Here is a 13741-nt window from a genome sequence, read left to right on the forward strand (position 1 = left end):
AAGATAACACCTGAGTGCATATAACATCCATATCCCCGGAGATGAGATTGACTTTATTTATACTGCTATGAACTGTACTCACTGGAACAAAGAAGCTAAGAGAATAAAAGACCTTTGTCGTGCATGTCTTTTGTCCTGGCATGCTGTCGAGTAACACAGTACCTTTGTCCCCCTGTGGGGGGAGCCTGTGTGTGCAGAAAAAGAGGACAGAAATAGGTGCTGAGAGGAGATATTTGATGCTTGTGATGGGGACTTCCATGCTTACCTCAAGTGGGTTTTGGGCCATTTCACAGACAACATATTTAGTCCTTTTCCTCCCACTCAAGGATGCAGCCGTCTCGTAGTAGGCAGCCAAGTCTATTAAACAAACATTCCTGTGTGCAATTTGCAGTGTGAGGTGCCTGACTGCTTCCTGGGGATGACAGAGTTTAACCTGACAAATATGCAGTAGAAGATGCTTATGAAAATTATCTGAGCTTCATGTCGAGTGACATGCTGTCTGTTTCTAGGCAACAGGGAGTTCGTATGCAATTAATAATATGGGAAATTGCTACCTGGAATTAGTGGTTTAATTTTGCTTGGGTCTTTTATTTTTGCATTACTAACAACAAATGATTGTCTTTTTCCAAAATCACCACCTAAGTCTTAATGTTTATTGGATAAATACTTAGACATAGACATATGTCTAATTTTGTGAAAATTCAGCAGGTAAGACCATTACAAATGTGGCTTTTTGGAATCAAATGGCTTCTTGAACCTCTCTCTGGTAGGTGATCAGCTAATTCAAGAGCTGACCACTGAGCTGAGCGAGTGCAGAATATGAAGAAGAAGAATTCCTTTATTTATCCCGCAATGAGGAAATTCAATTTTCACTTTATTATTTTTCATTTTACACACACACAGGGCCAAAATACACACACATGCACAGACAGGACATATATACATGCAATTAATGGAGAGATGTCAGAGCGAGGGGGCTGCCAGTGACCGGCGCCCCGAGCAGTTGGGGGTTCGGTGCCTTGCTCAACAGCACCTCGGCAGTGCCCAGGGGATGAACTGGCACATCTCCAGCCACCAGTCCACGCTCCATTCATGGTCCACACAGGGACTCGAGGCAGTGGCACTAAACTAAAACTAAGGGAGAAATAGCATTATGTTGTGTTGTATGAAGCAGTGAAATGACCCGTTGTATTTATTTCCCGTCAAATTGTTCTTTTATTTTTTGTTGCTTTTTTGGTGAAATTACCTAACTATCCTTCATAATTCTCCCAAGAGCTTTGCCTGACCGACTGTGTCTGAATTACCAGGGCAGTGCGCTCCAGAAAGGGCAGCTACACGGGAAGACCCTCACTGGTAAGTATGGTTTTCAATTATATTTTGGTTCACTTTAATTACATACGTTTATCTACTTAAATATGTCATGTAGGATTTATCCAAAGAAAAACTGTAGTCCACGTATTACCCACAATCCAGACTGACTAAACAACGCTAGAAATGAATGGTTACAATTTTATGGATCCACAGCTAGCATGGGTTTATTATAATCCAGCAAAAATAATCCAGATGCATGAAGAGGATGGATAAATGGAATAAATTGAGATTTCAAAGATTAAGCCCACTGTTATATTTCAGTTGCATCATTGTGATCATCGTATACAGTATATTGCTATAGTAATATCACAAACCTCAGCTCTCCTGACTCTTTTTTTTCCATGCAGACTATCACGCTCCAACCCCCCCACAGAAAACTGGCTTTCACCGCTACCAGTTCATGTTGTTTGAGCAGCTTCCACACTCACCAGTGTCACTCACCGAGCAGGAGAAGTCATCCCGCGGTAATGACTTCGCTCACTAGCACCCTGAGTTCACAGCACTGTTGGCCCCTGCAGTATCATCTATTATATACCAACACCGATCAACACAACTGCCAGCACTAGTTGTTGATTCACCAATAGAGAAATTGCACCGAGGTATTAAAACTAGAATTTAAAACATTTCCTCTCTAATTAACCACATTGTAGCTAGTTTTATGTTTTAGGGACCTTTTATAGGCTGCTGCAGTTGTTTTTGTAAGCATTAGCAAGTAGATTAGTCCTGATTAAAGTAGGAAATAGTGATATTTTACAAAATTAGATTGATTTAGGTGATGCTTCACCTGCTAATCTTTTATTTAGGGTGAAACGTTTCCATATTAGGTTACAACAAATGTGTCAGGTATTGAAGCGGCTATTATTATTGATTTGATTTATTATATAATGTCCCAAAACACTCCAGCCACACACTGACCTACTTTAAGCCCAGGTCTTGGTCTGTGGCCATGTTTTCTCAGGACACGTTATGATGCATAATTCACAAACAATTATGAGCATTTAATTGAAGCATTTGGAGTTGCTTTAGGAACATTTTTTTTGCTTGAACTTAACAAGGGAAATGTTAATGAGGTCAGTGAGTCTGTCTGCTGTGGTTTTAATGCCTGCCGGGTCAAGACAAGTATTGTTAGCTCCCACGCACACCTGCACGAGTCTGCTTGACCACGTCTTATCAGCCTCCGCTAAAACCTGAAATCCTTATCAACCACGGCAGTACACATGAACAATGTACATTTATATTCTTGATTACTGTTGATATTATTACCAGATCATTGTTTTAGTTTTTCTCTCAAAAGAGAACAGTGTTTGTCTTGCAGAAACTTTTCCTCCCCCTGAAGAAAAGTCTCTTGGAGGTGGGCAAGTGCACTTGGATGTACATTTCACTAGCTCATAGGAGGCGTGCTCGCCTGTCTTTTCTGCTCGGGTCACAGACGGTGATTTGAGATCAGGGCGGTCTGAGACTTCAAGCACTGCGGCCGTGAGTGAGTGAAGCTGCCAGTCTGTGCTGTTTGAAGTTTTGACAGCTATGTCAGTAAACAATCCAGGTATATTAGGCTGAGGTCTGTTTGATGTTGAAAACTCTGGAAAAAGAAATGTCAAAAGAGATGAACTTTGGAGTATTTTGTGTATCTGAACTCACATTTAGGGAGGTATTGTTAGAGTATTCACTGTCAGAACTAGTTAAGCTGAAGAGATAGAAGCATGAATAATACCCAGCTATTTACAATATTTTAATATATTTTTTTGTGCAAAACAAACTGGAGCACACTCATGTTCTGCTACCAGCTCCAATACAGTAGCTGCCCCCACATTATGAAGTGATTGAACTGAGTGGATCCACCCATCCTTAATCTACTGGATGAGTTTAACTTCTGCTGTTGTACTTCCTCTCTCCTGCAAACTGTTCTCTCTATTCAAGGGAAATTGAATTAAGAAATTGACGCTTGGATAATCAAATGTCTCATTTGATGGGTCAATTCTGGAGAGGATAACTTCCCTTGTAAAGAGGGTAATAATGGAAATAGACACTGTGTGCCATGTTAAGAATGAAAGCCTAGTCATGGTTTAAGATTAGGAAAATATAAAATTTTACAGTTATTATTGATTTGGTTGAATTCAATGATGTACCTGCTGTATTATTGATGGCCTCCGCTTGGCCATGAGCACGGTATTCCCGCACAGACAAGAGGAACGGAGGGAATCCCATGTCTCCCCACCTCCTCCGTTAAGTATGTTCACTTATTAGCGTCTGTCCTCCCTCCATGTGGTGTGACACAGAGAGCATTTTTCATAGCCCATGACATTAATTGATGTGATTTGCGAAGGGAGAGCATTTAGTCGTGGGTGGGAGACTCCTAATGATCATTTTCCACTTCCAGTAGCGCAGTCATTGACTCAATTTTATCGCAAATTCTTCGTCTTTTTCTTTTCATCTCTGACCATCACATAAGTAGTAAAGGGGGTGAACAATGAGAGGTGGAGCAGGTTCTGTTTTGTGGAACCGTGGGAGTCTGCTGTGCCTCCTGTGATAAGGTTATGAATGTCGGTCAGTGAACTGATGGAGACAGCTGGTTTGTTACACAAGGAACTACAGGGGGGCTGCGCTCTTGGCACCGGGCACAGGGGCGTGATCATAGGGAATCCCCTTCGCTCTGGCTCAGGAAGGCTGTCCCTGACTGAAGGCTGCCCCTGTGCCAGGGCGGGGGGCAGGCGTGGGCACACAGGCCCTTGTGATACTTGTCAGCCATTTGGCAAACCCTCAATATGTCCTGCTACTGTTTAGTGCCACTGAATCAGTTTGTCAAGGGAAACGGTGTTAGCATTTCCCGGGTTGGGAAACTGAGGCCTTGAGAGAGGCAGTCTAGTGTTGTTTCAGCCTACACATCCAGCCCCCTGCCTCCTGAATGGGACATCAACTGTAGATTGATCCAAAACAAAAACTGTGATGATCACAGGATCAGCATCAGAAATATTGGCGGAAAATTAAAAGTTTATCAGTTCTCGTCTTATTTTCCCTCCATTTTTTGTAGTAAATTACAAGGCAGAGGATGTACACACGGTGCTCATGTTGTGTGAATGAATGGATCACAGTGGAGCTAGCTGCTGGATGGTGCATGTTGCTCATCTTGCCTCCTAGAGCCCCCACTGCCAGCTCAGCACACTCCACAGTAATTGAAGCCATTTGCAATGTTGCAGTGTGGTAATGGGCAGATCCATGTCTACCACCCACCCACAGCCCCTACCATTAATCAGAGCTGCGTGGAGTCAAGAGAGCCAGGATTTGGTTGCTACAGCAGGCCTGAGTTCCAGCCAGGAGTCGGCTGCCTTAAAGGAACACTTTGACGTTTCGAAATTTGGCTGGTTGGGTTTTTTTTTTAACAGATGCTTGTCGGGCTGGATATAAAAGTTTCTAGATTTTCCCCCAACACCCCTCATCTATAAATAGCTTGATAGTATTGTTATTCACTGCTGGAATAAATAATAAAAGTGGAGATGAAACAGATAACTAATTATTATTTACAAAATGCCAAATATTCTGTAAACTTCTCAAATCCTTTGAGATTAAGGTTTTTTTTTGTCATATATGATGGAAAACTTTTCCTTTTTTTTGTTTAGGACTGTTCGACAGATAAAACATGAAATCCGTTTTCATTTTCACTATTTTCTCATATTTTATAGACCAAATGATTAAGCAACAAAGGAAATAACGATAACCTGCCGCCAAGAGCTGAAATGATTAGTGGATGTATCAATAAGTTGATCAACAAAAAAAAAATACCATCTGTTCTGATAATTAATTAATGATTTGGGTAATTTATTTATTCATTTACGGCAATGGGACCGGTGAAGCATACTAACAAAAATTAAAACATATAATCATATAAAAGAAATATCATTCAACATGTGACATATCCCTTTAAGACTTAATGTGCCGTCTCCGGCAAGGTGACAGCATTTGGTAGGCTGCTATATTGACATCAAGCTGTGAGCTGAGATCGGCAGCCAAACAGTGTGAAAACGTTCCTCGACCCAGGTCCCTCCACGGCAGTCATCTGCCCCGCTAAATGATCCTTGAGCAAGACACGTCTCTGCGCCAGAGGCACTGTTCTGTGGCTGACCCCTGACCCCTGATGTCCATAAAGAACACCCCCCCCCCCCCCCCCCAAGAATAATGTTATTATGACTATGAACATTATATGATAAAGATAGTAAAACTCTTACTCTGATATGGCTCCTGTGACTCTAGTGCGATGAACAGGATCACTTGGTTTTGAGCATTTTCGAGACACTATAAGAGGTTTAGCAGGGACACAACGCCCACAACACTAAATGTAGCAGTTCTGTGTCACCTCACAGCAGTCCTGATCATCCTGCCATACCCAGACGGAGAAGCAAGGTGGAAACAAAAGGGGAGGCAGGAAGACTTTAACTTCGCCCTCAGGTCCCACGCTATCTGTCCTTTCCATGAGCAGGCAGATGGGAGAGGCAAAATCACGTCTCTGTACTACAAACAGACACCAGCCTATTTTAAGGTCACTTGTAAGTCTAGGCATTTATAGGGTACCATCCAGCGTGATAGCACCAGATATTGTGAATTTGCCTCACTTTGGATTGCGCCCAATGATTGCACAGCTTTAGACAGGATTATGTGTGTAAAGCCTCATAAGAAGCGGCGGGTTTTGACAGTCTGATCGTCTACAATAAAATGTTCTTCAGTGTGACATTCTGCATTAGAGGAAATGTTGCCTAATACTACTGTAAGGCAGATTCTCCATTTTATAAAAGGAAAGATAAAGTGTGACTATGAATACACGACTGTCATGAGTCAAATGTGCCACATGACTCGTGGATTACATCCCTATATTGAGATTAAAGTTTGTTGCCTCACCTCTCAACTTTCTTTAAATCTGCTAGCTCTAAGGGTTGAGGGACCTTGTTCTGGACATACAGGGGAGTTTGGGGATCTGCAGAGGCGGTGCATTATCTCCCACCGAAGCACAGGCCAGAGGGGCCGCCGGGGCCACCAGGGTCGTGCCCTATCATACAGGCAGGTCACTTGATTCCATTGCCCTCACTTGATTATTGGAGCCATTTCTGCAGGCAGTCCTCATTCACAGAGGGGACTTGGAAAGATTCAGGTACTCATCTACTCATCTCCCAGTTATTATTCATCATCTTCCCCAGCTGAGCTCAGACCCTGACATGACCCCATGGCAAACGCCACACCGAGGTATCAGTCTCATAAGCTAAACATCTAGTGAGGATCGGGAGGGGTGAAAAAAATAGTTAAGTAATAATTAGGTAATACACTCATTTAATGCTTTCATTTTGAAACAAATACTCTCCAAATTGATGTGCAAATAAATACTCTTAAAGTAGAGTATTAAATTAAGTTAAATAACATAATATATTCTGAAAATAGCCTGAAAAATCATAGCCTTGAATAAGACATTTCGTCTGAAATGTAAATGAATCCATCTGATTTGTTTCTGCATTGATGGGAGGTGAGTGCACTTGATGTGCGTGGCGGAGAGATGTGTATTTCTTCTCCCAGATCTCCTTTGCGATGCTGCAGGATACAAAACGTGGCTCCCTGATGGCGAAAACAGCCACAGCGAAGGCCTGTAAAGCAGCTGCAGCAGCGAGAGGTGAAAAGCAGTAACGCTTCCATCCAGGCAGAGTCAGACTCAACCCCTAACTGTGAGACCATTCTCTCAACAGATTTGGAGCATTTCAATACTTGGCTTTCTTTTCAAAAGATTAACTTTCCTACCTTATTCTTGAGCAGATGTTAATGCAATTACTCCACATACGGAAATACCAGAATGTCGATTCCCTGGATTGCGGAGCACGGTATTGTCGTATGGTACACTCAACAACATGTGAAGACAGATACACAGACACTCACGGTCCCTAAAATCTGTTGAAGTTTGCAAGTTTTAAGCACACAGGGTTTTTGTTGCCTTGGAATCATAATTGTTAATTTGTCTTTTTTTGTAAAGGGAGGGGAAGCTGCAGGGAATCAGTGGTTGTCAAAATCTAAGAAGTGATATTGTCATACCAGCCGGATGGCCTTCTGGTGTTTGTTTAAAAGGGGAGGGAAGAAAAAAAACAGTCCAGGCGATTGAATCATATCTTCTTGCCAATACGTCCTTGCGTTCCCACCTCCATCATTACAGCAACATGTTTTATTTTCAGCAGTGCTGTTCTCGGTGACTCACATCCCAGAGCCATGTGCTGCTCAGTTAGGCCTCAGATCCCTTAAACATGGACTGAGCGGTCATGAGAAACACTCTTGTAATGCACCAGAGATTGCACTCAGTCTGTACTAAATTTATGCAAAATTAAAACATGGTGTCTTGTGAACTTGTGAGGTTTAACTGCTTAGTTATTTTGATGTATTTGCAAAAGTTTTGTAACAGACCGTAACCAAACATGGGTTTGAGGTACTTTTCCCCTCCAAATATCTGTTAATACTAACACATTTCTTTGTTGATGTGCTCACACAGGTAAATGGGATCTTCAGGCTTTCGTCTCAAGGTTTGATCTGGGAATGCCTGTGGCCACTCTGCAGTTTTTCACCCAAAACTACAAAGACTGATGGATGCCCAAATGCCTAAAAAGAAGAATATGTCAGCAAAATAAAATAAAATCAGATATTTTCACACTTGCCGTGAATTGAACAGCATCTGTTCTTCAAAGCTTGCAACCGGTCAGCCCTCTTTGTCTCTATCTTATCAGTAATAAAGAGATTTCCTTTTTGTGTTACACCAGCTGCTAGGTTTTGATGTTGCCCTTTATCTCTGTCACGTGGTCCGGAGCGAAGGATTTGGGAGAGAGATTTTGACCTCACTGGGGATTTCTTATTAGTTTCCGAACACTATCGACAAGAGAAGGAAGACGGCCTGATATCACAACACAGTGTGGAAAGAGTTTATTCTAATTCAGGCGCGGAAACACGTCAGGGCCAAAAAAAGGAAGTGGGAGGTGAAACCAAGACCGCAACACAGCCGGATGCCGCAGTGGAACTTGAACCAAAATACTCTACAGAGTGACAGGACAGGGGGGAGGGGCTACAGGGCTTGTGGTGTGTTGGGTGAAGGGAACTTACTGTTTGTGTAATTGTTTATCATCTTTCCATTGACCACTCTCACCCCAGTTGGAAACATTGAGGTGCTTTCAGGTACTTCACTGATATTTTTTCAAAGTAAAAGCTGCTCAAACACATGTTGAAGTGTCCTTGAATTTAACTTTGGGACGATGAACCCATTTTGAACTTTGAACAGTTGCATAAGAGGCCTACCTGGCAGGTCTGTAGAGGATGGTGCGGATAAACTTTTCAACCCTTTCACGAGGAGATACTTTTCAGACTTCACGGGTCTTTGTAGAGGGTGGGTCAGAGTACCCCCCATGAGGAATATTGGTTTCTAACCAGCAACTCTCCTCTGGGAAGGGTTTGTATCAATACCCCAGATGTCTGGAAAAGGCTGGATTTACATGAGGGACTTTGATGTTCTGATGATCAATCTTTAGTTGGTGGTTTCATTGACCCTGATTTGGTGTCTCATCAGTGGGCTAGGCAGGAGTAGGTAATGGAGGTTTTTGTTCCTTTGGTGGTTAAGCCAGCCTTGGTAAACCCCTATGTGCCCTCCCGATGAACTCTGGGAGATCATCGATCATATTGTCCTGCATCTACTTTGTTTGCTTCCCCGACTTAGCAGTCAAAGCGGCAGCGTCCACAAACAAAACAACCAAAACAATGCAAATAAGCACACAGTTAGTCAGACAGTCCATTGCTTTTGAATGAATTTTAAGTATCCGTCAGTTGGAATATCACTCTTGACCTTGATTTACCCATCTTAGTTGACTTGAAATCACATTTTTAACAATTGGCAAGTGGAGAATAATTCCACACTCATTGTGAGGCATGCCAAGTGGGAGAGCATTCTTCCAAAAACCACCTACTTGAATCCATCAGTACACCATTGAAATGCCAAGATTTGTACTTCCAAATACACTGCATTTTTTTCTCCTTTATATGTCGGAGATATCCTGCCAAAACAGCTGGGTTATGCCACTCAGCTTGCTTGATTGTGTTTATTTTTATTCCAAATGTCAGGAGAGTTGAAATATTCTGATTAAGAAAAACTTGACAGCTGTAGTTCAATGGTGCACAGTATATTGCCTTGGTAAAAAAATATATATAACTTCTCACATCCCCTGATAATATGGGAAAGGCATTTAATATTTTCTTAATTTATTCAAACTTAGATTAATTAAAAGGAATTTGTATAATCAATTCAATCGCCTAACCGGCACTAAGTGATCTCATATGCATGATGACTTGAGTCTCCATTCTTCTTTTTTCGCTGCTGCTGCTGCTGCTGCTGAAAAGTGCAGGAGATTTATTTATCTGGAGACGTCCTGCAGTTGTGAGCAGCGGCAAAATGGATTTGAGTGTGACATCTGTTCAGTGCATGTTAACAGTGTGGCCCGCTGACTACTTTGACTATACTTTATATATTAGTATTTCTTGTGCATTTGACCCCTGCAGCAGACTAGTATTGTTCTGCAAATCTGACTGCATAGATTTTGTGCAGACCACCTATTGATTTGAATCCTGCCTCTGAAATAAATTCACGTAGATATTCTTATGTTTATCAGAAAAACGCCAAGTACTGGAGAATTGTTGCCCTTTTGACCTTTTTGACATTTTTGCCAAGGCCTTGTGTCATGAATGCATGTTTTTATTTCCCATATTAAGTGTGAAAAATAAAACACTGCACATATTCAGACAGATTGTAATAATTAGGTAGATTATGAATGATGTTCAAAATACTGGAATAAATAGGAAAGTAAATAAATATACGTTTAGTTATCCTCGCCACAGAAATATGTCACCATTACACTTCTTATAATCAAGCATGTTATTGTTACATGCTTTGTCCTCTGTTCAGCTTCACAATGTGATTCTGGTCATCTGAAATGAAAAGCTGTTGGAAATATTTTCTCATTAGAAGAAGAAGAATTCCTTTATTAGTCCCGCGAATGGGGAAATTCAATTTTCACTCTATTATTTTTCATTTTACACACACACACACACACACAGGCCCGAAATACACACACATGCACAGACAGGACCTATATACATGCAACCAATGGAGAGATGTTAGAGCGTGGGGGCTGCGAATGACCGGCGCCCCGAGCAGTTGGGGGTTTGGTGCCTTGCTCAACAGCACCTCAGCAGTGCCCAGGAGATGAACTGGCACCTCTCCAGCCACCAGTCCACACTCCATTCATGGTCCACACAGGGACTCAAACCAGCAACCCTCCGGTTCCCAGCCCAGTCACCTATGGACTGAGCTACTACCGCCCTCATTAGGGCATCATAACTGGCAGATTGGTCAGTCTAATACATATATTTCTTTTTCTCATATGCTGTGACTATCACAGTATACACAGAAAGGATGTAAAGTTACTATTGGTATAATTGGGAACATTTTATCTTTCCAGATCTCTAACAGAAAGGAACAACAGTTGTAGTCTTCCCCATGAAGCCTTGGAAAACCTAAACTAATTTGACTATATATCCACAGTGCCTGGGCAGTTTTCCACTGTGCTTTAAAACGAGCCTGCATGTGCCTCCATGGAATCCCTGTATGCAAAGGAGCCAGGGCGCAGCAGTCAAACTCTGCAGGCCTGCCTCATGTGACTCACCTCACAGTCGAGGAAATAAACCTGTAACAGGTAGGTGTTCCATCTGGGCTGGCCAACTTTCCAACCACAGAGCCACACAAATGCTTCCCCCAGGGAGACACAACATAGTATAGTAAGTCCTCAAACTTACCTGAGGGGATAGTCTCCATTATTTGCATCTTCACACACGAAAGCCTTTTCCATGGATCTCCCACTCTACTGATTAACCTTTGAAACTTCATGGGCTAGCCAAAATAACAGGAACAGCAGACAATATAATGCGACCTGATGCAATAACCCTGCTTTAAATACTATCTTTCATACTATGAGGCCATACGTCATGACAATGTACTGCATCATTATACTGGCAGGCTTTCCTGTTATTTAGTCCCGACCAATATATCTAATACATTACTGGGTTGGTTTAAATATGAGCCTGGGCGCTGGTATTGAACTCACTGTGTGTGCGTGTGTACGTATTTTGCTAGGTGTATAAGTCTATCTGCGATAGGGTCACAACCATGAAAGATACAGTCACAAAACGTTGCAGGTTTGTAGTTGATCAAAATGAAGCGTTCAAAGATGGGTGCGGTTGAGCAAGGGTGCTAGAAGTAGGGGGGTAGGTATTAGGGAGGGGCCATTACCCCACAACTTTACGCCCCTGGTCCGTTTTGGCATCATGGCTGATGTGTTCCCATTGCAAGATGGTCTTTAGTTATATATGGTATAAAATTAAGGAATGAATTAGTATGTTAACACATTCACTTTTCAAAGATTTGTTTGTTGAAGTCACGATATTTCACCATTTAACATTGATATATTCATTTGTTTCTGAATGTATATTACAAATAGATAAGTAACACAACATTAACAGCCTCATATATACAACTGAATTTCTGCTTTCAGATTTGACAGTCACTACATCACAATCTAAAAACAGGGACAAGATGAGTATGAAATCACTACATCAGTTATTAAAAAGGCCCCATAAACACTTTATAAACATATATGACAACTTTTCGCTTCAATGAGAACAGCTCAAACACAAATTATTATGGTGCCTTGTGTGGGACCGATTTAAGGAGTGAGTCAGTATGAGGCAGATGATTAAGTCCACATAGAAAATGTATCTTTGGCTGGAAACAAGACTGTTGGATTTTGAATCAAGTCCATCTGGATCATTGTTATCTATTTGTCGATTCAAGGCACAAGGCAGTGAACCAGACACCCTGAGAGGACCCTGCTCTGCCCGCTGGTATGACATACTCATGAAACACACACAGACATGCACACGGAGGACTTAACTGTGGTAATGAGACACACACAAGATCACTGGCTGCTCTGTTTGTGTAAGCCCCCTGAACACAGCATGATTCAGACTACTTCTCCCACACACTCTGTTTACACTTCTGGTTCATTGAGGTACTATTAATTTCTCAGGTCTGAATATTAAGGCAGTGACATTTCATTCAATATTTCCTGTGAATTTTGCAAAGGCCTGTGTTACAGAAGAAACATAAAGTTCATAGCCAAGCAAAACTAAGCACATTCTCACTAAACTTAGGAGAAGGTAATAAACCAGTGCAGGCTTTTTAGTAAGTCTTAGCTTTTGTGTAACACATCAAAAGGGGGTCATATTTGAAACCTTATAAAGCAACCACTGTGTTTTTCTCTAACAACTTGGGAAATTGGTGAAAAGTGAGCCATGACGCTTTGTCCACTGCGTATCTTTGAACGTCTGTGGCTTCCGATCACTTTTCCACTTCTACTTCACCCGGAACTCACATGTCCAAATACAGACTCAAAGGGGGCGGGGCCGGACACTGCCTTATTTGGAGTTTCCACTTAAGCGGTCTCTTGGGCTCCAAGTCAAAGCAAGCCTGAGGATTTACGCTGCTCGCAATATTTACAAGCGCTTAACTCCGTCAATTATTGTCTTTGTAAGTGTGTGCACGTTCACCAAGAGCAAAGGGCAAAATGAAAGAGATGTTCACTGTCTAAAGCTTTGGACAAAAGGGAGTTTGGAAGAAAAGCCAACAAAGAATATTTGATCCGATCCAATAGCCTATTTTCGATCAATACTAGTTGAATATGAACAAACAGCATTCAGGCCAAACTGACATAAAGAAGTCTGCTTTACGAGTGACAGCCCCTACAGCCACAACACTCTTCTCGCACAGCTGCATAAAAAGCTCCCAGTGTGCCTGATAGTCCACAACGGACATAAATGCCAAACAATAATAAAGATAGCAGCTGTTGAATCACTGTAATGTTTTCCACAAGGACAGGAACAGAGGAGAACCGCCGGCTCATCCCGAAGAAGGACGCGGTAGATTTGGTAAACTTTGCAGCTATCTATCTATCGGAGCCTTTTGCCTCCACTGTAGTTTCCACAGACTGACGCGCGGAGAGCCTGGGCGCTGGGCGCTGTGTCCATATATGGTCATCTACGTCACGCAAATGTTCCATCCCCCTATTTAATACAGGCAGACTGGAGTCCCCTATCTAGCTCCAATAGAGCAAGTAGAGCTGCTCTTGTGCAACCAACACCACCACCTCCTCCATTGATTCACAGACTTCAAATTCCCCCACAAGCAGCCCATCAGCGTCCACAGTGATCAGATTAATAACAACAGTAGCCTGTGATCACACAGGGGGAGATAACCGGCGCTGCT

The 13741-nt window shown here is 42.2% G+C and overlaps 1 protein-coding gene across 2 annotated transcripts in view; it reads left to right on the plus strand.

Annotated features, from left to right (window-relative positions):
- The window catches only part of pebp4 (phosphatidylethanolamine binding protein 4), a 52051-nt gene extending 43461 nt beyond the window's left edge, over nucleotides 1-8590 (plus strand). For both annotated transcript variants that reach the window (XM_083912511.1, XM_083912512.1), the window contains exons 5-7: nucleotides 1308-1353; nucleotides 1719-1835; nucleotides 7880-8590. In XM_083912511.1, coding sequence (XP_083768637.1) covers nucleotides 1308-1353; nucleotides 1719-1835; nucleotides 7880-7990 — 274 coding nt within the window. In that variant the 3' untranslated portion in view covers nucleotides 7991-8590. The remainder of the gene's footprint in view (nucleotides 1-1307; nucleotides 1354-1718; nucleotides 1836-7879) is intronic.
- The last annotated feature ends 5151 nt before the right edge of the window (nucleotides 8591-13741 follow it).

Source organism: Echiichthys vipera (assembly GCF_963691815.1).
Source record: "Echiichthys vipera genome assembly, chromosome: 4".
NCBI lineage: Eukaryota > Metazoa > Chordata > Actinopteri > Perciformes > Trachinidae > Echiichthys > Echiichthys vipera.